The sequence below is a fragment of the Tasmannia lanceolata genome, unplaced genomic scaffold (assembly GCF_043159265.1).
Source record: "Tasmannia lanceolata isolate RefF3 unplaced genomic scaffold, GAP_Taslan_0.1 ptg000018l, whole genome shotgun sequence".
Lineage (NCBI taxonomy): Eukaryota > Viridiplantae > Streptophyta > Magnoliopsida > Canellales > Winteraceae > Tasmannia > Tasmannia lanceolata.
In genome coordinates, this window is record NW_027518695.1 from 2621527 (window position 1) to 2646262 (window position 24736).

The 24736-nt window shown below is 37.9% G+C and overlaps 2 protein-coding genes and 1 pseudogene across 4 annotated transcripts; 2 read left to right on the forward strand and 1 right to left on the reverse strand.

Annotated features, from left to right (window-relative positions):
* The first annotated feature begins 2079 nt into the window (after positions 1–2079).
* On the forward strand, positions 2080–3317 carry LOC143851343 (metalloendoproteinase 2-MMP pseudogene; annotated as a pseudogene).
* Positions 3318–4133: 816 nt separating this feature from the next.
* LOC143851073 (uncharacterized) lies at positions 4134–13028 on the forward strand. Of its 3 annotated transcripts, none has more exons than XR_013236204.1 (16): positions 4134–4489; positions 4581–4678; positions 4770–4870; positions 4988–5066; positions 5300–5360; positions 5555–5601; positions 5706–5798; positions 6005–6095; positions 8520–8568; positions 10077–10193; positions 10293–10440; positions 11038–11130; positions 11206–11274; positions 11882–11924; positions 12079–12214; positions 12319–12458. XR_013236204.1 is itself a non-coding variant. In XM_077360392.1 (16 exons), exons 1-15 carry the CDS (start codon positions 4432–4434, stop codon positions 12417–12419), a joined length of 1248 nt encoding a protein of 415 aa, XP_077216507.1. In that variant the 5' UTR covers positions 4136–4431; the 3' UTR covers positions 12420–12462; positions 12677–13028. The 3 variants fall into 3 exon arrangements, 1 of the variants encoding a protein (XP_077216507.1); XM_077360392.1 differs by lacking the exon at positions 12079–12214 and adding an exon at positions 12677–13028 and having other exon boundaries at positions 4136–4489; positions 12319–12462; XR_013236203.1 differs by having other exon boundaries at positions 4135–4489; positions 11882–12214.
* Positions 13029–13709: 681 nt separating this feature from the next.
* Positions 13710–22547, reverse strand: LOC143849643 (uncharacterized). Its single transcript, XM_077358749.1, has 7 exons — positions 21904–22547; positions 19891–20031; positions 19199–19564; positions 18664–18906; positions 17930–18022; positions 14386–14586; positions 13710–14186 (listed from the first exon to the last, which is right to left on the reverse strand). The coding sequence occupies exons 1-7, from the start codon at positions 22216–22218 to the stop codon at positions 13974–13976; spliced, it is 1572 nt and encodes a 523-aa protein (XP_077214864.1). The 5' UTR covers positions 22219–22547; the 3' UTR covers positions 13710–13973.
* Between the last annotated feature and the right edge of the window lie 2189 nt (positions 22548–24736).

Sequence of the window (24736 nt, forward strand, 5' to 3'; positions counted from 1 at the left end):
CTGTAGGACAAACAAATATTCTGTGGAAAAAAAAAAATCATGGACGCCAAACATGGCCTTAGATTCTAAGGTGATGTGGCCAGGAAAATTTACCTCATTTCACAGACTTTTGAAGTATATATGGTAATGCAACCAGACACAACTTTGCTGTCTTTTTTCAAGTTTTGATTGAAAAATAAGAAGTAAAAAGGTATTGCTTCTCAATGTCTGCCTTGTAATAGAGTCTTCACGTTCCCACAGGCTAAAAGGCACTTCCGCTTTGTCACTTCCACCGTAGCCTTCTATCGTCTAGTTTGTAAAGTTGGGTTGAATTTAGCAGGAAAGAACGTGCCGGAAAATATAGGATTCTCACTTTTAGTATAATAAGGATTAGTCACTTCCTTCTTTTTTGTGCGTGTGCCACAATTAAGGGCACTTCACGTATTCCCATTTTGCTAGAAGCCCCCAACTTGTTTTAGGGAAATTACTTTTCTTTAGAGGAATATCATCATAAATTGAAGATCCCTTTAAAAATAAATTGAATAGTGTTGCTTCATTTAATCTTTTTTATTGCATGCGTAAAAAAATGTAGGAAATTATATTAATAATTTTAAATTCCAAACTTTTCATTCTTGCATTGCAGGTAAAACATGGCCTTAGCTTTTCCTTTTCAATCAAACGATTCCGACAGCGTAAGCCCCATTGATGGGTCAGGAAGACCCAAATCTGTCTCTTTCAACATAGACTCAGGAAAGACTTCGAAATAATTATTAATTGATTACAAGGCCGCCTAGGACAGACACACATTCATACATACAGAAAGTGAGTCATCTCTAGGCCTGTTACACATTTTATGGGCCCATTTATAAGGGGTAATTGGGACCATTGATCTAGTGATGATCCACAAGATCAACAGCTGCGATCACCACAACACTACTGATCATGTGAACTAATGTAAAACTAAGATTAGTGTCTCTCACAAGACTCAGCGTGAGGGGCGCCATGAACTTTGCAAGAGATATTAATGAGAGCACGTTTCACGTTTCAATCAAACAATTCCCAGGGCCGTCGTTTCCGCCAACCAGACCATAGGGTGATCCCAGCCGTCCATTTGATAGGCCACATCCTAAATAGGTTGTGTCCCAAAAAACTGTTTCCATATGATGATCCTAGCCCTCAGATACAAAGAGAAACTGATTATTATGGAAACCTCTATAGATTGGAGGGTTGTGAACTTGTGATCATCCTATGCAAATGATTTTGGGGGCACAACCCATTTACGTTATGGCCCATCAAATGGACGGCTCGGATCATCCTATGGTCTGGACGGTACACTTCATTTTCAAAATATATGGGTGGGGCCTAAATTGGGCCTTAATGTTACTGTACGAACCACACCATAGAATGATCCAAACAATGGACGGCTTAGATCATCGAATGCACGCTTCAATTTGAAAAAATATTGGTGGGGCCTACGATTGGGCCTTAATGTTATTGTACGACCAACTCCATAGGATTATCCAAACCATGGACGGCTTGGATGGTCCTATGTTGAGGACGGGCCTTAATGTTACTTTACGACCAACTCCATAGGATGATCCAAACCATTCATTTGATGGGCCACAATGTAAATAGGTTGTGCCCCAAAAATCATTTCCATAGGATGATCACAACCACCCTACAATCTATAGAGGTTGCATAAGATGTAGTTTCTATTTAGATAGGAGGGCTAGGATCAGCCTGTAGAAATGATATTTTGGGACGCCTATTTATGTTACCCATCAAATGGACGGTTTGGATTGTCCTAGGTGTGGTATGGGCGGGGCCTACGTTGTTCAAAGATGGGCCCACCATTCCATCAACTGTTTCTGTTGGGCCCACCAACGGTTTATTTGTGTGTGTGTGGAGAGAGAGAGGTCAAATGGTGGCAAACGTGACATATACGTTAAAGCCTAACGTTTAAAATTAGCCAGCCGTGACGAGTGGAGAAAGAAGGAGAGAGAGAGAGAGAGAGAGAGAGAGACATGCATGTAGCCTGTAAGGGGGTAGCTACTATAAATACGCATTGCTAATACACGACTTGAGCAACATTAAGAGCTTCTTCTCTTTCTCAGTTTTGTGTCTAAAGCCTAGCTAGGCCTGGCAAGAGAAACAATGGCATCATTACAATTTTCTCTTGTCATGAGCATTTTCCTCTTCTTCTTCTTGTTCTTCTCCCCTCTGATGGTTGAATCTCGTTCTTCTTCGCATTTTGTAACGGGAGGGAAACATGAACATCCCTTCCAGTTCCTCAAGGAGCTACAGGGATGTCACAAAGGAGATAATGTCAAGGGTCTTACCCAGCTTAAGAAATACCTCGAGAAATTCGGCTATCTTCCCGATCACTATACCAACAGCAACAATGCTGAAAATGAATCCTTCGATGATCTCACTGAGATGGCCATTAGAACTTACCAAATCAATTACAATCTCAACATCACAGGGGTAGTCGATTCCCAAACCGTTCAACAGATGATGATGCCTAGGTGCGGAGTTTCCGATATTGTCTATGGAAGAACTTCCATGAATTCTGGCAAGAAGCACCATCACAATTCAACCGGCCTACACACTGTCTCCCATTATAGCTTCTTTCCCAATTACCCAAGATGGCCTTCTTTCAAGACCCATCTCACCTATGGTTTTATCCCTGGAATCCAAGTCATTGACGTCCAAACCATGACGTCTGTTTTCTCCAGTGCTTTCAACAGATGGTCAAGCGTGAGCCAATTCACCTTCGAGGAGATTCAGGATTATTCCTCTGCCGATATTACCATCGGCTTCTTTAGCAGAGATCATGGCGATGGATATCCATTTGATGGGCCTAGCGGGATTCTAGCACATTCTTTTCCACCCACTTCAGGAAGGTTCCATTTGGATGCAGAAGAGAGGTGGGGTGTTAGTCTGTCTAGTGATACGTTCGACATAGAATCTGTGGCAGTACATGAGATTGGGCATTTGCTTGGACTTGGGCATTCTTCTGTTCAAAATGCTATTATGTACCCTACTATTCCTCCTGGAACCAGGAAAGTAGAGCTGGATGGGGATGACATTCAGGGCATACAAACCCTGTACAATAATTAAATATTTTTGAGGTGGTTTGGCTGATAGTTCAGTAGTAAGTATGATTTTGTGAGTTAAAAAAGTATGAACGTGTAAACGTAAAGAATAAAAATATGCTGGTGTTTTCTCATTTGTACTACTATTGTTGGTTGTGGTATTGGGGATATAGTCCTCCATTAGTTATTTGAAGAAAGTTACCTTATGGCTCTTATATTGATATTGGCAGATTATTTGTCTTATTTCAGATTAGTTTGTTGGTCTCTCTTATTTGTCTCCTGTTTTGATTGGAATAGTTTTAGTTTTAGGGTTTAGAGCTAACAAAAGAGAAGAAGACAGGCAACTAATTAAATGTAAAAGGTAAGCATTATGAGGATTGAGGCTCTTAGCTAGCTCAATGGTCAAGGCTTTTGTTCTCGGACTCGGACTCGGACGTGTCAGTCCCAGCTTACAGTAGTGCCATTATCAAAATATGCTTATGAGGACATCAAACCTGGTTGTATCCATGGTTTAAAATTTCGGTTTCGGTAACCATTTCGGACCCCACCGAAACCGAAATTTCGGTCCGAAATTTGGTAATTTGGTTTGAAATTCCGAAATTTTGTAACCCTTTATTTTTAAAATAAATAATGGCTTTTAATTGAAATTTCAGTCCGAAATTTGGTAAATGGTGAAAAATGAAATTTCGGCAAATTTTGGTTTCGGTCGAAATTTAAAACAATGGGGGCGTTGGCCTAGTTATGCTCTCTCACGGTCTCACTCGTCCGAAATTTGGTAATTTGGTTTGAAATTCCGAAATTTTGTAACCCTTTATTTTAAAAATAAATAATGGCTTTTAATTGAAATTTCAGTCCAAAATTTGGTAAATGGTGAAAAATGAAATTTCGGCAAATTTTGGTTTCGGTCGAAATTTAAAACAATGGGGGCGTTGGCCTAGTTATGCTCTCTCACGGTCTCACTCAATTTGATTGCGATAAGGACGCAAAAAGGCAGTGTGCAAATATGGTACCCATATTTGGTTTCATATTCGTGCCCATATTTGCACATTGCCTTTTGCGTCCTTGTCGCAATCAAATTGAGTGAGAGCGTGAGAGAGCATAACTGGGCCAACGCCACCTCAAGCTTAATTCCTCCCCATCTCCTCCTTTTCTCCACCTACGCTTTTGAATCTAGGGTTTCTTACTCGTGCCATTATCGTCGAATTTCTACAATTCGTTTTTCTTCTTCTTCTTCCTTCCAGACATGGCCATCTCACCTTGTTTTCGAAGTTTCTCAAGGAATTACAAAGAAAAACTAGGGTTTCTAGCCACATTCGTTCCGGTTGAAGAATTCTGAGTAGGTCATTGTTTTTAAAAGATGGGGAGTTCGGAGGAGAGAGTTGTTGCCGTGATCATGGTAGGAGGACCAACGAAAGGTATGAATTCTGGATTTTATGTAATATTTTTCCTTCTTTCCCTCTTTTTTTTTTCTTTTTTTTTTTTTGTAATTGTGTTTGATTTTTGCAGGAACTCGTTTTCGACCTCTATCGATGAATATTCCGAAGCCGCTTTTTCCTTTGGCTGGTCAGCCGATGATTCATCACCCCATTTCAGCTTGCAAAAGGGTAAATTTTTTTTCCATCCTCGCTTTCCTTCTTTATTTCTTGTGAAATCTATCTTTTCTCTAAGTAATTGAGGCATCGCTTGTTCTTATAGATCCCAAATTTAGCACAAATTTATCTCATTGGCTTCTACGAAGAGCGTGAATTTGCATTCTACGTTTCTTCAATCTCTAACGAGTTGAAAATCCCTGTCAGGTAATTTCACGCATCGGTTGCCCTTTGATTTTTCATGTAATTTTATATCTACCTTCTTTTCTTGCTTGTTGATGATAAAAAAAATAGAGAAAACTGAAAATTTTACTGCTGCTATAGATACTTGAGAGAAGACAAGCCACATGGATCGGCAGGCGGTCTTTACAACTTCAGAGATCTAATCATGGAAGACAACCCGGTTTGCCATCTTTTGCTCCTCATTTTCCTTTTTTCTTTCTGTTTATTTATGTTAATTAAGAAGAATGGGTACTTGTCTGATTTGATGATGTAACCATCATGTATTGGGTCTCTGAAAATTTGAATGGTAGGGTGGGAAGGGAGGTCTGATTTTGGTTTAATCTTTGTTGTTTAATTAGGCCTTTTATTTATCTTAATAAGCTTTGTTGTCTCTTTTTGTTGGTGGTGTTGCAGTCACATATCTTTTTGCTGAATTGTGATGTTTGCTGCAGTTTTCCATTGCCAGACATGCTCGGTAAGCCGCTTCTCTAGCCATACGATATGTAATGAACTTCATTTGGTGACTTTTTTTTTTCTTCATTTCTTTTCTGCTTTTACCTGAAACTCTTGAAGCAGTAATAGTTTTGATCCTATAAGAACTCTTTCGTCCGAACTCATTCTTTTCTTGTGCGTTTTGCAATTTCTGTTTTTCACCCTACATGATTCCAGTGGCCCATAAAAGATATGGTGGGATGGGAACAATCTTAGTAATCAAGGTGGGTTTGCAATAAGAACTCTTTTCTTTCCCCTGATTCATTCTTGTGTCAGACTCTTTTTATCTTCAATGTATTCGGCTTTTCCCTCGTTTTCTTGTGCACAGGTCTCTGCAGAATCGGCCAACCTGTTTGGCGAGTTGGTGGCTGATCCTGTCACCAATGAACTGTTGCATTACACTGAGAAACCTGAGACCTTTGTATGTATAGGATCTGACGAGCTCATGACCTTCTTTAACATATATCAACCTAGAGAATTAGATGCTGTTTTACAAAAGAACATCTCATTCTCTGTTGATGGTTTTATATAGTTGTTTTTAAATTTTTTTCATGGAGTTGATTTTAATTACCTTAAATTGTTTGCTTCATCAGTTCCTGACAGTCACCTATTAACTTTATTATGCAGGTAAGTGATCGAATAAACTGTGGTGTGTACATATTTACACCAGATATTTTTGCTGCTATTCAGGATATTTCCACACAAAGGAAAGACAGAGGTTAGTAATTTAAGGACACTGTTGATTGGTTGCCTATACATGTTCAGGTAGAAGTATTACGGATACTTGATTTATGGCAAAGCTTCATATTTGACATAACAATGTTTGTCTAACTCTTTCACACACAACATAGCTCTATCAGTGTAGACTGTAGACTTTTAGGCTGACCCATATTACCTTTGAATTTCATAGTCTACATCTGATGTTGGTCATTTGAAAGAATAAACTGGTTTCCAGTTTTCAAATCCTTTCCCAAAGTATGCAGCATTTACATTTGTGTGCTTTTATAACAGTTTAGACATCACCCATATATTTATTTATGTTACTGGTTTTATTGCTGACATAATTCATTTATTGGTTGAAAAGAAACCTAATTCTATTGATTCCTCTAATGTGAAGTAGCCCATGCTCCCTACTGAGGCCAAGCTTGAAAAACTCAGGACTCAAGCAATCATCGAGTCTGAATTGACTCAGGACTGAGTTAAGTTTTTTTACTCAACTCAGACAAGGCATGTGTTTGATTGAACTACTATTAATAGACAAGGAAAATTCAATCTGTATAAATCGGATATATACCTCTCTCTCCCTATATATATATCATCCTAACCCATCCAAAAGTGGAGGGCAAAATGACAGACACTGTTTGCCACAAATCTGCCCATTTTTGCCCTCTGCTTTTGGACGGGTTAGGATGATCCAATGGAGCTGATTTTTGGTACACACCCTATCTATGATGGGGCCTTGTAAATGAATGGTTTGGATCACCACAAAAAATGTGGGACCCATGTGTTTGGGCCCTCAAGCTCATATAAGCTATATGAGCTTCAAGCTCACAATCAGTTTCCTCATATATATATATATATATATATATATATATATATATATATATATATATATAGAGAGAGAGAGAGAGAGAGAGAGAGAGAGAGAGAGATAATTGTCAAATTTGTTGCTCCGAAGGTAAGACGCAATGAAAGATCTGTATGTTGATTGAGAAAGAGAATGTATACCCTGGATGGAACAGGAATCTCCTATCAGACCTACCTACCTTAATCGAGTTAATAATGCAATTCAATAAAAAGACAAAAATACCTCCAATTTACAACATAATATATATTATCTAACAGAAATCAAGGTCTCAAGGTTAGCAAGCTGAGTTTGAGCTGTGATTGTCAATTTAGGATATTCAGATGGGTGCCTGTATGCAAATGGAATTACCAAAGGCATATTTCTTTGGCAGTTTAACATTACTCTTGAAAGAATTTATCATAGGTAGAATTCTCTTTAATGGTGTTACCATAGAGATGACTGCCCAGTCTATATTATGCTATGATTTGTGGACACGGACACGAGTGTCGCGTGTCGACGTGGACACGGAGTGTCGGACACGGCAAACCCCCGAACTTTAGAAACGGGGACACGGCTAAAATAGAAAGTATATGTGATCATGATTTGTGGATATGGATTCATGTGTCCATTTTCGACATGGATACAAGTTGTCTAAATGAGGTAAAAACAATACTCAATAAAAAAACATAATGTCACACCTGACACGGTACAAAAACATGTCCACACACCCACATTAAGTCTAACGCTTCCAGCAATACAAGTAAAAGTGTCCAAAGGAGTGTCGACACTTGTGGACACGAGTGTCGTGTCAGACACAGCAAGACACGTGAGTCGGCAATAAATTCGAAGTGTCAGCCAAATCATAGCTATTATGTATATACAATAACAATAGCGTATTCATGTGGATGACTGCCCAGTCTCTATTATTTATATACAATAACAATAGCGTATTCCTTATATTGTCTATACTTCTGGTTAATTTATGCAATGCTATTGCTAGACTTTCCTAATACAAACCAGTGTTTGAAATTTAGAGTTTGAGTTAAAACTGAGGAATGCATGATCAAACTGTATATCAACTCGAACTCATAGAACACCTAGAATCCAAATCCCATTCGGTGCTCTTGTTTGGATGTTCAAATAGCATCAGTGAATCTCCATGTGAAAAGTCTATCTCTGCCCAGCCACTTGATAACATTAAGGGAATCTCTGGTTACAATGATACTATCAAAGGCCTTGTAGTCCACCAATCAGATCCCATGAAGAAGAGCAAGCACTTCCACCTACTTAGCATCTTTAATTGCAATTGAACCAGAGAAAACCCATTTGGTAATACCTTTGCCGTCTCTTAGGAGACCCCCCACACCAGTTGGGCCCGACTTTCCAATGCTAGGGCCATTGAAGTTAAGCTTTAATTTAGCTATATCATATCTCAAAATCAAGTGGCACAATTCAAGAATTTCCTTCTTTATCTGAATATTTTTGCTCTGTTCATTATAAACGACTGATTCTATGTTGGAATTCATGATGATATAGTAAACATGCCTTGTCTGAACTCTAATTTGATTTTTGCAGCCAACCTGCGACGTGTTTCCAGCTTTGAAGACCTCCAATCAACAACAAAGTATGACCTTTGGCTACTTATGAATAATTAAGTGATTATTTGTTAGATTCTTCAATTACTACAAATTACTAGCACAAACAATAACCAGTTACATTTGTGATATGCATTATATTCTCTGGGTGTTTATTATGCTGATTGTACATGTGTATGTTACAGTTGGACAGTGTAAATATGTTCGGATCCTTGCAGCTAATGTTGTTATTGGATAATTCTCTTAAATTGATCTGCATTTTGTGAAAAGAAAAGAAAAGAAAAGACCTTGTAAGAATTTATTCATAATACATTCTGCTTCTCTTTTTCATTAGGTAAGTGAAAACTCTAAGGACTAGGAACAGTGCACGGAATACAGAGGAGATTGATTCCCATGGGACCTTTGAGTAGCAAAAGGCTAAATGTTTGGCATGAGCATGAAGGCTTTGGATTGTTTGCTACTTTTGAAGTTGTTCCTTATGCGTCTCTTTAGTCAAACATACCAAACATCTCTTGTCCTATTTGGATTGTTTGCTACTTTTGAAGTTGTTCCTTATGCGTCTCTTTAGTCAAACATACCAAACATCTCTTGTCCTATTTGGATTGTTTGCTACTTTTGAAGTTGTTCCTTATGCGTCTCTTTAGTCAAACATACCAAACATCTCTTGTCCTATTTGGATTGTTTGCTACTTTTGAAGTTGTTCCTTATGCGTCTCTTTAGTCAAACATACCAAACATCTCTTGTCCTATTATTTTATTTTATTTTGAAAGTTAAGGAAATTCTCTTGTCCTATTCTTGGGTAGATATATATTCACAGCATCAACACATTCTATCTGCCATGAGCAACAAGAATCATATGTAAAAAAATTTATGGATGTTTAGTACATATCTAGTATTTCTATTTGAGCTCTTCAACACTAATTTGCTTTATTACACGCCTTCAATATTAACCAAAGAAGTGCACGGATCAAAAGAATATGAGGACTTATGTACCTTGTGTTTCCTTGTGTTTTTTTTAGTTGTTAAGAACCTTACTATGGAGTTTGAATAACTTACGTGTAGTAAAACTATGAAAAATGCCCTTCAAAAAAATAACTATGAAAAATCCATACATGCTCCCAACTCCCAAGAGGGACATAGAAGTAGAAGATCTAAAGAACACCACCACATAAATTGCTACTACTTTAATAGAGTTGGTGCTTTTCTTTACCCATTGTTTCTGACATAGACAGCAATGCCAATATAATGGTAGGATGTTGCCATGGGGTAACATATAGAATCAATGTCTGATATGTTGCTGTTCGGTTGAAATTGGTCTGCTCGTAGTTGTAAACTTGTAAATCAAAAGATCTAACTGGGAATTGTCACCCATAAAGCACATGTGCAAAGTAGTAACTTACAATACTCCTCTTTCCGTTATTTATTTTTCGTCCAATATTTTAACAATACAGGCAAACTTATTATGGTAAACCCCATTGATTTTCAGATAGGCTATGCCGACTCTCATCTCTATGCTGATCTAAGTTTCTTTCAACAGAACCCCTCCTACCGACTTTGTAAGGCTGGACCAAGATATCCTCTCACCTCTTGCTGGGAAGAAGTTGCTATATACATATGAGACCTTAGACTTTTGGGAGCAGATCAAGACTCCAGGGTGAGCCATTTCTCCTCATTTCATTTTTCTCCAATTCCATAAGATAATCTTAATCCTTGGTGATAAAAAAAAAAAAATTAATCCATGTATGCCCTTCAGGATGTCTTTGAAATGTTCAGCTCTGTATCTCGCCCTCTTCCGGCACACCTCTCCCCATCTTCTAGCAAGTGGTGATGGCACCAAATCTGCTACTATCATTGGGGATGTTTATGTTCATCCATCAGCAAAAGTACATTCAACGGCGAAGGTCGTCTCGTTATTTCTCATTCCATTTTAACATGCATATCACAGCAGCATCCACATCCACAACCACCCATTTTGATATAATAATGCACTTGAATAGAGCCATTTAAGCAATGAAAGGGACACCATTAATTGGAATACGTGCTTAGTGTGATGTGAAAATTTGGTGGCTATTATAGGTATTAATAGCAATGCTTTCTAGTTCTATTTACTATATTTGTTGTTGCAAATTTTGGATATTTTTGGAAATTCTAATATCCAGCCATTTTCCAACGACTTACAATGGTTTATGAATGTTGAATTGAAACTAGTGTCCAAATGTACTCCATTTATAGCCCCTATGTATTTGGGTATGAATTTATATTATCTATTCTAATAAGCACACAGAGTAAGGAAATTATTTTCTTGACAATTGAAAATGACTGTGTACAATGGTTATTTGGTAATTTCACCGGAGTTGATCATTTCCAGAGGGTATGTTGGATATTCAAAATATCTGTTAATGGACTTAGCATTACATTATTTTGAGTAGCCTTGATTTGGATGTGTTTTCATTTTTATTCTATCTATTCAACTGACCTCCCATCGTTTGATGGAACAGATTGGCCCTAATGTCTCTATTTCTGCCAATGCTCGAATAGGAGCTGGTGTAAGGCTCATCAGTTGTATCATTCTAGATGATGTTGAAGTTCAGGTGCGGGGGTTATTTAGTAAGAAAATGGACATTTCTATCTTAGCAAATCTTGAATGTGTTTTGTTATCGTGACAGGAAAATGCGGTTGTTATTCATGCTATTGTTGGGTGGAAGTCATCCATTGGGAAATGGTCACGTGTTCAGGCAAGTCTTCTTATTTAGTTAGTTTTATTTTATTTTCAATCCTTGTATGTTGTCCATTTTGTATTAAATTGATAACATTTAACTCTTTAAAGTCTGGTTTCGATCTTCTAATTTTAGTTAAGTTTGAGTAAGAATATAAAACCAAAAGATCCCACTCCGTTTCTATTAACTGAACCCTAGATCAATTTTGTGATTTGATAATCCAGTGCTGTCTCTATGTATTTCTGTTAATTTTTAAGTGAAATGAAATAGTCATTTTGTAAAACATTGTTATTTCAGTAATCATTGGATCTTACTGGAAGATCTTTCTACTTTCTTCATATCCTTGCTGCATCACAGGGATGAGCATTTTTAGAGATTTTTGTGTAGATAAACTCCCTCCCTCACAATTTTGTTAATCCACGCCCACTGCCTTAATATCTTTCTTAGATAAATAAAAGAGTACTTTTCTTGCACTCAATTAAGATATTGATTGATGTCTTAGTACATTTTTTTATTTATCTGTTTTATGTGTGTCCAATAGTCATGTTAGGAAAAGCTAGGGAAATCTGTGGCATTCACATATATTTTATTAAATTAACGACTGAATTTCTGACTACTATTTCAGGGTGAGGGAGAATACAATGCAAAACTTGGAATTACGATCCTCGGTATTTACTGGCATTTACTGGCCTTCTCATTCCTTTCACTTTCCCTGGTCTCTGTTTCAAATAGGGTGCAACTCGGGTCAATTTTGGGAAATCGAGTTGAGCTTTTACCACAAAATCAGATTGGCTTCGGTTCATTCCAATTCATTTTTTTTAGCAAAAGCTCAAGCCAACCCACCCAAGTTGCACGAGGAGAAAATTTCAAAGACCACTGTATCAGTAGTCTAACGGACTTTTGAAGCCCCTTCTAAAATCAGATTTACCATTCACCATGGGACACTCATCAATGACGGGTTAAGTTTCTGTCACCAATAGGAATCAAAATTTTGAGTCCATGCAGACTATACTGAGCCTTTTCCCCAGCTTAAAAAATGACAAATTCATATTTGTATTCCAGGGGAAGCTGTGACTGTGGAAGATGAAGTTGTGGTGATCAACAGCATTGTTCTCCCAAATAAAATCCTCGACATCGGTGTACAGGAGGAGATCATTCTATAATAATACAAGCCCAAGTCCGCTTAAGGCATCCTTTGCCCTGGAGGTTAGCACCTTACCTTTGCAATTTATTTTATAACTCACTATTGTTATTAGTATGTCTTAGTGAAAAACAATTTTCACCCTTTTTTATGGGTTATTTTTGGGAGATAAATTTGAATTTGTTGATTGTGACCTTTTTTTTTTTGAATGGCTGAAAATATTTTATTAAGGGAGCAGCAAAACAGATTGTGACATCTTCTTTTCTGAAATTTTGTTAGGATGAGGCATGACTTTGAGAAATGACCTGGCGAAACGGTAAGGTTTCTCCATTGTGACCTAGTGGTCACGGGTTCGAGTCACGGAAACAGCCTCTGTGCAGGGGTAAGGCTGTGTACATCTAGCCCTCCTCAGACCCCGCAATGGCGGAAGCCTCGTGGACTGGCCACCCTTTTTATGACACATGACTTTGATGAGTGATTTTGCAAATTTTGATTTTGTAGATTGTAACCTCTTCTTTCTTGAATTTTGTTAGGTTGAGACATGACTTTGATGAGTGGTTTTGCGTTTGTTAGTCATAAACTCCCATCAGAAGGGGTGTTTCTAGTAAATAAAGGGGGCAAATTCATCGCCTCTCATTAGAACTGATATGAAACAATTGGCAGAACAGGTTCGGCAAAATCCTACATTTTTTTGCACCCAGTTTTGTTTGTTCTGGATTTTGAGAAGTGATTTTGAATCCAACTGATTTTTAATTTTGAGTCCAGTAGTCAGGTTTTTGGACTCATAGTGGTTCTCAAAATCCAAAACAAACAGGCACTGAGGGATCTCTTAGCGGACCATAGAGACCATTGGTTTGTTAGGTCACAACATGGCGAGATGATCATAGCCCTTCAACTCTGGCCCAATGGACTTATGAGATGAAGCAGTTTGCTAGCATGGGTAGCATGTGAATTTCGGAATGCTATCTATGGCTGACATACATTTGGGCCCAATCACCATTCACAATGGATAAGTCATTCGAAAAATCATTCCCATCAGTTGATCCTAACCGACAATCAAAATGGAAATGGCATCTATGGCTGACATCCATTTGGGAAAGTCTAAAAGGGTTAAGATTGTCCACCTGAGAGATCCTTTGGGAAAGTCTGGGCTGTGATCCATCCATCAACATATTGATGGCCTGGATCAAAGGATAGATTAAACCAATCTATACTTTTTGCCTGCTAATATATATTTTTTCTTAAAGTGAATGTATTCCTAAAGTTTTAAAATGTGCAGTTATCGTATCAGAGCTATGAAATAAAAGGCACAAGAGAAAAAGATTCAAGTTTTCTATTAAAAGGAAACACCACATGAACGTAAAGAGAAGACACATAACAAGAGTACAGCAAACCTCAGGTCGCAATATCATCCAGAAAGAAATATTTACATTGATAAAAGAAAAAGCATAATTAAAACTTAAATTCCGTGGAGAATTTTTATACCTTATAAAAGCTCATTTCAGAGCGCACTGTTAAACATCTTTGCCTGGAGCAATAAACCTATATAAGAGCATCAGAATACAGACAGTTAAATTCAGCAACTTACAGGCCTCTCGTAGGTTGGCGGTAAGGAGGGGCAATTCTCATTCATGCGCGCGTATGGTTTGATGGAGTTATATTGTGGCAACTCCATCCGATACTCTCCGAGTATCTGGCAAAACGGAAGCTTCCCATCCTCGTTATTACACCACCTCGGCAAGCGAGTTCTGTTGTTCTCAAATATCTTTAGCATATATGCATCACGAATCTGTAAGCAATTCAGTTAATCACTATTTGCAAGTAGCAGAATGTGCAGAGGCCCGCAACAACAAAAAAAAGAACTTCCAAGTCAAAACCAACCCAAGCCCTAACTAGTAGTATAGCCATGTGACATGTATACAGAGTCAAAAGGAATACATAACAAATCTTCAGTCCTGTATTGTAATGATCGGGCTTGTGGTACTTACAGTGAACTCAGTAACCTGAATGGAGCTAGAAATAGGGCCGAAAATTCCAGCCTCTTTGTACATTTCAAGGATGAAGGCAACACAAGTTGTTGATTTCCCGTCACTATAGACCCATTCATCTTGTTCGGGAATAGTAAGCAAGCGTTCAAAGGTCATGCCACGCTTTTCAGTCTCAACAAGAATTCCATGCAAATCTAAATCCTGAACCAAACAGGGAGTGGACGTTAGTTACATCCCACTGAAGGTAAAGAATGTATCTTCTCATGATCCAAGGACAATGTCTAATCTTATGCTAGAAATGACTGGTAGAACCAACTTCAAAGAAATTAGTGCTCTGCGTGCTTCCTTCTTGTAAAATAAGAAATATATGCACGGTTTCTTTAGCGTCATTTTTCATGAGGTTACCCTACTAAGAACAAAATGCCATGGTGCACAAGGACATCTTAGAATTTTAAACATTACAAAGAAAACATGCATACAAGCAACCAACCACAGAAACTGTACAGTAAGCCTTAGATGTCCATGCTCCAAAAACATAAGAACTAGAGATCTAATAGGCTTCAATTAAAGTGCAAAGCACTCACATTTTAATATTAGAGAGAATCATTCATTTCTTGTCATTGCAGTAAGTAACAACCAGCGCAGAATATGGGAATTTTGTTTTAGGGTAAGTTGGTTCTACCCAAAGCATTCTTGTTCCCTTTCTCAGGGGCAGCTTCTCTCCACTTAAATATTTCTCGTACTTAATCTTTCTTTTCTTTTCTTTTTGAAAATGTTTCTCCTGCTTAATCATCTTGTTCGTTTGTTTTCAATCATTTGACTCTTCATCATACTCTTCTTTTTCTCTTCTTGTTTCTGAGCTTGTTCCTCTTCAATATAGTCTATTTAAATCTATTCAGTTAGGTGGGATTTGAATTATCCTCTTTTCATTCAGAGCCAAATTTAACACTTGTTTTTCGGTATAGTCCTACTCCTATGTCGTTCTCCCCAACTCTCCTTTCCTAGTTCCACTTAAATAAATAGACATTTTACAGGGACTTCTCTTCTATAAAACACCTATCTCATCTCCTATCAAACTTCATTGTCTAACGCCCATGGCTTATATAAAACGCCCATGTCATCTCCAAACAGACTTGATTGTCTAACTTCATTCCCCAAAATTAGCAAATCGTAGTAGGCCATAGTCAAGATCTGATAGGTACAGGAATTTTCCTAGTCCACTTCAAAGTGAATACAGCTGAATGTTTAACTCGTGAGGAAAAAAAGACCCACAAAATAATGACAACCAAATATAATCCTGGTCAATGAAAGACCAGTTTATAGTTGCACATCACTCTACCTCAAGAACTACTAGCACAGGTAGGTTGATACCCCGTGCATGAAGTATGCTCTTGCATCTTTTGCTTAAAACTCTAAAGGTCGAAAATGCATCTCAATCAAGACATTTATCATCAAAAGGGGGATCTATGATAGCGATGGAAGGCCTCAACCATGACCACTCCGGTTTACTTGACATTATTTAGCCACAAAAGGGGCCGTTTGGATACGTGGATTTTAGAATCCAGCTGTTAGCTTGAAACCGGTGTAGAATTCTGGATTTTACAATCCATCCTGAGATTTCTAAAACCTGGATTTAAAAAACACATGGGACGATCTCCTACTCTCTCGCTCGACGAAAAGAGGGGTGAGGAATCAGAAAACGAGGGATGGGCTCCTTCTCTTGTCCCCCATCCAGGATTTTGACGAAATCCAAGATTTTAAAATACTGATATCCAAAAGGCCCCTAAGGGTGTAAGGACAGGTTATACATAACTTTGACGTGATATGGGTTGCAAATCAATACAAGGACCACATTATCCATACCTTAGAAGGGATATGGGTTGAACGTCAATTTGCAACAAGGTCCATAATGACTGACTCATTATTCTTTCTTTCCCAGACATCAGACCCCAACTCTAGCAACATGAAGCACTGTTTAAAAAGCTATTAGCTTCCTTTGACAAGCCTTCTCGGACCAAACTCAACTCTAACACAGATGAAGGTGTGAAGATCATAACACTGGCCGTCTATATAAACCGTACTCTTCAACTTAGAGCACTCAAGTTTACAAACACCAACAACAGACAAAGTTGAAGAGTAGGCAAGCAAAATTGAACAGCTACACAAGTGATATAATTACTTCAATCGCCCGAATCAGTCAGCAGCACTGGCCCTCCCCAGTCAAATATATAGTAGAAGAGGATCTTAGGTTTCTCAGAAAGACTGGATGTTTTTTTTTTCTGAATGGCAATACTGGATGTTAAAGTCACTAATCAATTTTTCGGTTATCCAAGCAAATGCACATCCCCTGTTCCATGGCAGAAATTTAGTTACAAGGATCTTCTACCAAGGTGCTGCTCCTGGTCCTGAATCTTGCTCCTAACAAGCCTCACATTGCGACTACCATCATCAACTAAGTCTACCACCTTTCTACCAAACACCACCTTATCAGTTTTTGTGCTATTTGTAGTTCCGGTCACTTCTGAATCTACATATTCTAAGTTCTATAAACACATTCACTGAATAAGTTAATTTTATATTCGTAAATATAAATATAATTCTTTAGTAGTCTATCAAATAGATGCTCCTCCAGGACTCCACCTTTCTGAATTTCAGGACCAGCTCTCATTTTGTGCAACTAAGGATGGATATTATGCCCTACCAATCTGGCATATTGATGCATATCTTAAAACATATTAATGATACTTTTATCACCATTGTTTCATGGTGAAAAGGTGGTTAAAATTTTCTTCAACAAGCAATTTCTGTAGATTTAAATTCCCTTTTTCCGGCAATAGCTATAGCCCTAAGCTCTCACCCCAATATCCCCATCTCCAGGTATATTTCAGACACTTGTCCCGTACAAGGGCAATTGCATGGTTATTACAGGCGGCGATACTGCTCTTCCTATTTGCAATGCCGGCATTTCGCCATTAGTTAGAAGTAGAAGTAGAGGGCGCCGTTCGCCCCACACTTTAGAAAGTATGGATGAAGTAACAAAAAATACACAAGGATTGATAAATATAAACTTGGTTATGGGAACCGAAGGTTAGGCAGACTACTATAGCTACACCTACAACAGTTTCTTCCTACCCCCTTTTCTTCCCCTTTCTGTTAATGTTGTCACCACTAGTATCACTGTACGTTACCAGCATGGTCATGAATCTTTTGATCTTTTAGCCCCTAAATTTGTATAATGTATAATTCTTAATATAACTATATATAGGTGTAAACAGGGAGGAATAAAAAAGTATGTCAGACAATCGTTTCCAAATATGTGTTTTTTACACCATCAATACCTTTCACAGCATGTTAGGATGATCCGATGGACCATCTCAAAAAAATACCTTTCACAGCATCAATGAAAAAATACAGAGAACTGTTTTTTTTTTTTAAATGATGGCAGTTGGTTTTCCCCCTTTTTTTTAACTTATGTAACCTACACAACCCATGTCATTGAATACAAAAAAAAATGTTTTGACTTCCATCGTAGTAATATCCATACCTCAGTCCCAAGCCTCTTGTTTAGGGCTTCATTCCACATGTTAGCAGCATAATCTGGCTGCAATCTAGTCCACATAGACATAAGTGAAACTACCTGAAAACCAAAAAACAGAGGGGAAAATAGGAAGACAAAATAGACCAAGTCAGGCCTTAATGCTGTCAAGTAGAAAGTAACTTGAAAGAATCAACCAAGAACTTACAAGTGACCATGCATAGGGAAAGATGGCCCAAAACCCAATCACAGATTTCAAAGTAAATAAGAAACCCAATAGTAAATAACATACATTTAGAGACGGAAAATGAAAGGCAAAGCATACCAATACACGTAGCAGAAGTTACTGTACAATTATACTGCATTGTGGTATCAGGCAGCGCACATTTTCCATTAACTCATACTGAAACTTATGATTCCTGTCACCACTCTCTCTTTACTTAATGAATGGTATCCCTAATGTTAATAGATGTGCTATGACATTGTTATGCCAATATTCGTTGAATATTTTTCAAATTTTTAATTTATTATCAAATCCTTATCGAACCCACTAAAGCCCGCCTGAGAAAAAATGCACTAGCATCCGAATCCTATTTTTGAAATTTTTAATTTCAAGAAATAAAACAATGCAAGAGTAACATGCAATGTGCTCTTCTAAAATGGCAATGATGGTCAGCGGAAAAACAAAAAAAGAAGGATAATACATAAAAAGTTGGATGGCAATGTCTCATGAAGATAAATACCAAGTTAGCATCCAGAGGAGGTGGAAAGTTATCAGCTATGGTGTCGATCCAACTGAATATCATGTTGTGGTAACCGTATGGCTTTCCCGACATGCTCCTAGCGTAGGCCCATGCTGCAGTGGCATTAAACTTTGAACGCAAGTCAGGATGCAATGGAAGCAAAGCTATCTGCGGGTTAGAATCATCCTTGAGCGCCAATTCCCACCATTCATTCCATGAAATTACTACAATAATTTCCTCCCCCTGAATGGAAGGAGCAAGAAAAAATCAACCTCATATTTACTGGCATAGCAATATTTTCATGTCACAGCTATCACATGACATACTTCACAAACAAGAAAACAATTGTTATAAAAGGTGTCAGTTGGCACGACAGTTTACTAAGGATGTAATAAATGGTCCAACGATATCATCAGAAAGCTAAAACTAACATATTAACCACACATGGTCCTTGTGAATATCTTCAAATCAAAACTGAGATGAAGTAATAAAATATCAGTTTTCTTTTAATTAATTGAAAGTAGCCTTGGCATACCTTATCATTCTCATGACCTGACTCGCCAACCCAGAGATTGCCCATTTCATCCTTCAGACAAACAGCTGTATGACCAGCAAATGCACCAGTTACCCATTTTTCCAGAGTCTCAAATCCACCCCAACGACCACGGATCTTTGATACCGCTAGAAAATCACCAGAATGAACATCCTCTGGGTTTATGATTGCAGACCAAGGCTGAGCACGTTTTTCAAAAGATGCTCCCATGTGATTCTTCAAAAAGGCTAGGTTGGCACTTTGACCCCATCCAGTGTTTGAAAATAAAGGCAAGACATCAAGAAGAGACTGCAATGTTCCCAGCATTCCTGATGGCATAAGAAATACAGATATGCCATGTTGCTTTACCTAATCAAATGTGAATGAGTATGTCATCTTTACAGGATAGAAAAATAAGGGAAATGATATAAGGAAGTATACGGCATAAAACAAAATGTGCAGGTGCCTCTGAAGGGGAATGATAAAACGAAGCACGCTGCACACAAGTGTAGTCATCTCTAAGTGGCCACATACAGCAAAGCCCACCGACAAGCAGCCAAAACAGCTGGCGTCAGGTGTGCGGGCTCCACTGTATAGGCCCGATTGGAGAAGACCAGTGCATTCTGATGCACATGTCCATATATTATTTCCGTAACAATAAAATATAAAAAAATAAAAGAAAATTTGAAGCAGACATATTCCAACTCTGCAGGTTCTTCCCACGACTTAATCTCCAATGTATGCTCTCGAGCAGAAAAGTAGTAATCCCACATTATCCTGTATGGTGTTGCAAATACATAGAGATCCATACAAGTCCAGCTGTGAGCTGCACTGGTCTGTTGAAACAAAAAGAGAATGCATTGATTATAATTTTTAAAAAGGATTAATTGAGAACAAGGTAAAAATCTGGAATTCATGCATACACAACAATGAACTATGAAAAGGTATATTAAAAAAATAGAACGTATTGCTTAAAATTTATTAAAAAAGATTAATTGAGAGCAACGTCAAAATCTGTAATTCATGCATACACAAAAATGAACTATCGAGAGGTAATATCTAATAAGTATGTGGGATTGGAACCAAGAAGGAAACATGCCATGTTAACTGCTAATGATAATTCCACACAATTCAAGCTGATAATTGTGGGCATACAAACAAGCAACAATTAACACAAGAAAAAATAAAATAATTTCTCCATATCTGTAAATATTGAATGCAGTCTGACACATGCATTGAAGTGATGGGATTGAATCAGCATTCAGGAATTATTCACATTCAGTTTTGTTCTGATCGTGATTGCAAACATAGCTATAGGGAAGTGAAGTCATGGCCAACTCAGATGCATATTCCACCTTTCCAGCCTCCATTGCAAGACAGAGAAATGAACAGATAATATATGTAAACTTCGCAGTTTTAATGTTCTAACACTACAAAAAGATGTGTTTAATTTTCAAAAAAAAAAGAGAAGAAGATGTGTCTTTTTGTCCTCCCTTGATAGTATTAGTTGCAAACTTTCTTCTCAATGGAACTATCCAACTACTGAAGAAAAAAATAGAAGACTCGAGCAGGCGATCAAGGTTAGATTTTTCACAACACCACTGGATAAATATGAAAATACCAAAAGTATCTTTCTTATTAAAAACATGAGGGTGATAAAGAGTGTGTGCTTGTGTGTGTGTGTGTGTGTGTGTGTGTGTCTAAATTACATTTACAGTAGTGTGTGTGTGTGTGTGTGTGAACTGAGAAGATGATAAAATTTATCCAACTAGAGCCATGACAAGAATGATGACCATGTGAACTTTTGAATAGAAGAATATCAGCTAAACTTGTATGCTTTCTTCCATTGAAATAATATTCTTTCTCAATTTATTCAGTTCAATCGTACTAGACCATACAAGATGAGGGAATGATGTAGGGATACATGTTGCATTTTGGACTAGCAGAGCGAGCCCCGTATTGCAGGGAGCACCCACTGGCACCCTGCCATGACATCGCTTCCCTATATACCAATCAAAAAAAAAAGATAAGCACAGTTTGACAGTCAACGGGATGATTTGAATAAGATTCCCCCAAAAATTATTTATATGATATCATTTCAATTGCATTTGTAATTGTGTTTAATTAATATGCAAATAATGGTTATAATAGTTTCATATCTCTTAGTTCATAGCTTCCTAAGTGGGCTTAATGTCTCATTTGCAAATAATATCTATAATCTACTTAGGATAACATTAATTGCAAATACGAGACGATTTTGGTGATATGCAAAGAGGCCATGAGTTAACAACACAAGTGATCTCGACCACATTATAGAAACATCAAATACTCAAGCCCTTAACCTAAGTTTCTCAATTCCCTTATCTATAAGTCAATCTGATGCAAGCAAATTTCTGGTGCAACAAAGTTAAGACACTTGATACACTTCTGATAATTCAGTTTTATCTGGCCTACTTTAAGATGAATCATTATATCGAAAATGTAATAAATTTTAATGGATATTATACCATCCAATCAAAAGGAAAATGCCATTATTTCTGCTAAAATTAATTCAATTCTCGAAAAATTACTCTACTTAACGACAACAAGGATGAAGAAAAAGGCAACAGTCATATAATTTAGCAGTTTTACATCATAAGTCGATGTGCTTCCCCTAATCTACACTTGAATTCAAGACAAATTAAAAGGAAGGAGAGGAAATTAAACACCTTGAGATGAAGAACACCACCGCCCAAACCTTCCTCGTCTTCATCTTCTGTTACCTCGAGCCGAGCTTCATTGCCATAAAAGCAAGCCCCTTTCCACTCCGCAGATCCGATATCAGGAGAGACGGATCCAACGAAAGACGGCAAGAGATCGACCGCGCTGTGAAGATTATTAAGCACTGGCCATGAAATCTGATGAGGAAGGACTGGAAGCACGTCCTTTACCCTAAACGGAACCTTCAGAGCATGTCCAAAATCGCAACCAAACCCTAACCCTAAAAAACATAAGATCCCCAAAATCAAGTAAGAAGACGCCATGGAATTGTTCGATTTTAGGGTGCTGATGTTTTTTTTTTTTTCCTTCTGCTGGGACCTACGGCGGTGAGGGGAAGAAGGTGCAGAGGAAGTGTAGGGTTAAGGAGGGGGAAGATTTTGATCCATCGAGGGGTGGATTCTGAAAAAAGGAGGTGAGGTTTTTATTGAATTATTGGGATTTGATACATTTTTTTCCCTCCTGTAGTATAAAAAGCGTAGTGATAAATAAACTAGAGGGGGTGGCCTGAGGAAGAAAATGGGGCGAATATATCACATTCCCTTTCAGGGACCTTGTGAAACTCTCCTCCTTTTTGTCGGAAAGAGAAGATAGCGCTATCGCAGTTGGATGCTTGGATCATAGCGGGAAATTAATGCACACGTTTTTGACAAAACCAAGACACGCTAGTGTCAGGGTCGTCCCAGACAGACTACAAAATAACGACATGTGTGAAGATAACACGGCTTATAACCGAACGACCCATCAAAAAAAATCTTTTTGGGAAGTGATATATTTGACCCCTTTTCTTCCTCGGGCCATCCTCCTAGTTTATATAACTATGTTACTAGGGGGCAGTGATAAATCGACCCCCATATATCTTAAATGGACCTCTCTTTTTGTCATGGTTTTAAATTTCGTCAGAAATCCAGGACCAAAACCGAAATGTTCCGAAACCGAAATTGCCAAAATTTAAGAAATTTCGGCTAAATTTTTAATAAAATATTAATTTTTAATTTAGTTACATAATTTCGGCCGAAATTTCAGCCGAAACGTTTCTTTTTCCCATAACTAACGGAGTCGTGCGTTTCTTTTTCCATCTACTGACGGAGTCGTTTTTGCAGGCATGACTTGTTAAATAGATTTTTTTACTGAATTGCCACGAGTGTTTTGAAATTGAATCTCTCTCTCTCTCTCTCCACAGTCCACAGAATGGAGGAATGCTAAACACACGGTCCGCTTGCAAAAATGGGATGACAAGGCGTCCCCCATCGGCTGCCCATCACCAAAGTTTTTTTCTTTTTTAACTTTTACATATTATGAATGCACTGAAACGAATGAGGATGCCATTTCATCTCATTTTTGCAAGGGATGCCGTTGACTTTAGCAATCCTAAAAAATACCTTGTGGTGACCCACAATATAAATGGTCTTGATCGTCATAACAGTTCAATGGTGAAGCCTGATGGGTGCTTTTTAGGAAGCTTTTTTTGCAATTTTCTTGCGAGGAATGATAGACCGAAGGGCGCCCTTGCAAAAAAACCAGCAACAAGGGCACCCTTATTGGTCATTGTGACAAATACAGAGTTAAATAAACAATAAATACACTTTATCGACAATGACCAATGGCGGCACCCTTCTAACTGTTTTTTTTTTTTTTTTCTTTCCAAGGGCGTCTTCCACTGTACCATTCCTCTTTTCAAGCATTCCATTTATCAAGGGAAATGTTATCGGCACTACTATATTTTGACGAGGGCACTGCTCGCTTTATTAAAAGTACAGTATGGCCCGCACCATAGGATGATCCAAACAGTCCATTAGATGGGCCACAGCCTAAATAGGCTGTGCCTCAAAAATCATTTCCATATGTTGATCCTAATCCTCCGATCTATAGAGTGTTAGGATCAACCATTTAACATTCCGATCTATAGAGAGTTAGGATCAACCCTCTAACATTCAGATCGAAGGGTTAGGATGAACCTATGGAAATAAATTTTGGGGCACAACGTATTTAAGCTGTGGCCCATCTAATGGACGGTTTGGATCATCGTATGGTGCGGGCCATACAGTACTTTTAGTAAAGTGAGGAGTGCCCTCATCAAAATAGAGTTGTGCTGATAACATTTCCTTTTATGAATCACCCTGTCGGAAAACCGACCTACAGAATGGAAATAATTTTTGGGAACAAACCTATTCACATTTCCATCACATGAACGGTTTTGGATCATCCTATAATGTGGTCCGTACAGTATTTTTTGAAAAATATGGGACCATAAGGACTTACACCGTATAAAATCTTAATTTGGAAGATAAAAGACGAATTCCCGTGATGTGACACATGCGCAAAGGACAAGGAAGTGAGCTCGTATCCCCAAGAAATGCAAAAAATCTGTGGGATTGACCCAATCGTCCCTCAATTCCACTTTCGTCACCATCTTCCAGACGAAAACAATGGAATGTAAATATCAATTCCCGGACTTGAAAGTTGTAATTGCAAATTTTCTAGATTTTTGCCCTTAGATAATTTGTTAATTGTTAAAAAATTCATGAGTGGTTAGAGGAATACGCTCCAACTGTATTTTGGAAATTGATAGAGTTCTCACGAACAAGGTTTTAAATTTCGGTTTCGCAATGAGTTTTGGTCCTCACTGAAACCGAACCGAAATTTTAGCCGAAATTTGTGAAATTTCGGTGAAATCGATCGAAATTAAATAAAGCAATATTTTATCTGGTACCAAAATTTTGGTAATTTCGGGAGAATATTAAATAATCAATAAAAAACTGATTTTTGGAGATCCTTAACTTT

Coding starts and splice junctions, on each gene's coding strand:
- LOC143851073 (XM_077360392.1), top strand. CDS start 4,432: ATGGGGAGTTCGGAGGAGAGAGTTGTTGCCGTGATCATGGTAGGAGGA. Junction 6,096..8,519: donor CACACAAAGGAAAGACAGAG/GTTAGTAATTTA, acceptor TGATTTTTGCAG/CCAACCTGCGACGTGTTTCC. Junction 10,441..11,037: donor AAGTACATTCAACGGCGAAG/GTCGTCTCGTTA, acceptor TTGATGGAACAG/ATTGGCCCTAATGTCTCTAT.
- LOC143849643 (XM_077358749.1), bottom strand. CDS start 22,218: ATGGCGTCTTCTTACTTGATTTTGGGGATCTTATGTTTTTTAGGGTTA. Junction 20,032..21,903: donor GTGGTGTTCTTCATCTCAAG/GTGTTTAATTTC, acceptor TTGTTTCAACAG/ACCAGTGCAGCTCACAGCTG. Junction 18,907..19,198: donor CAGGTCATGAGAATGATAAG/GTATGCCAAGGC, acceptor CCTTCCATTCAG/GGGGAGGAAATTATTGTAGT.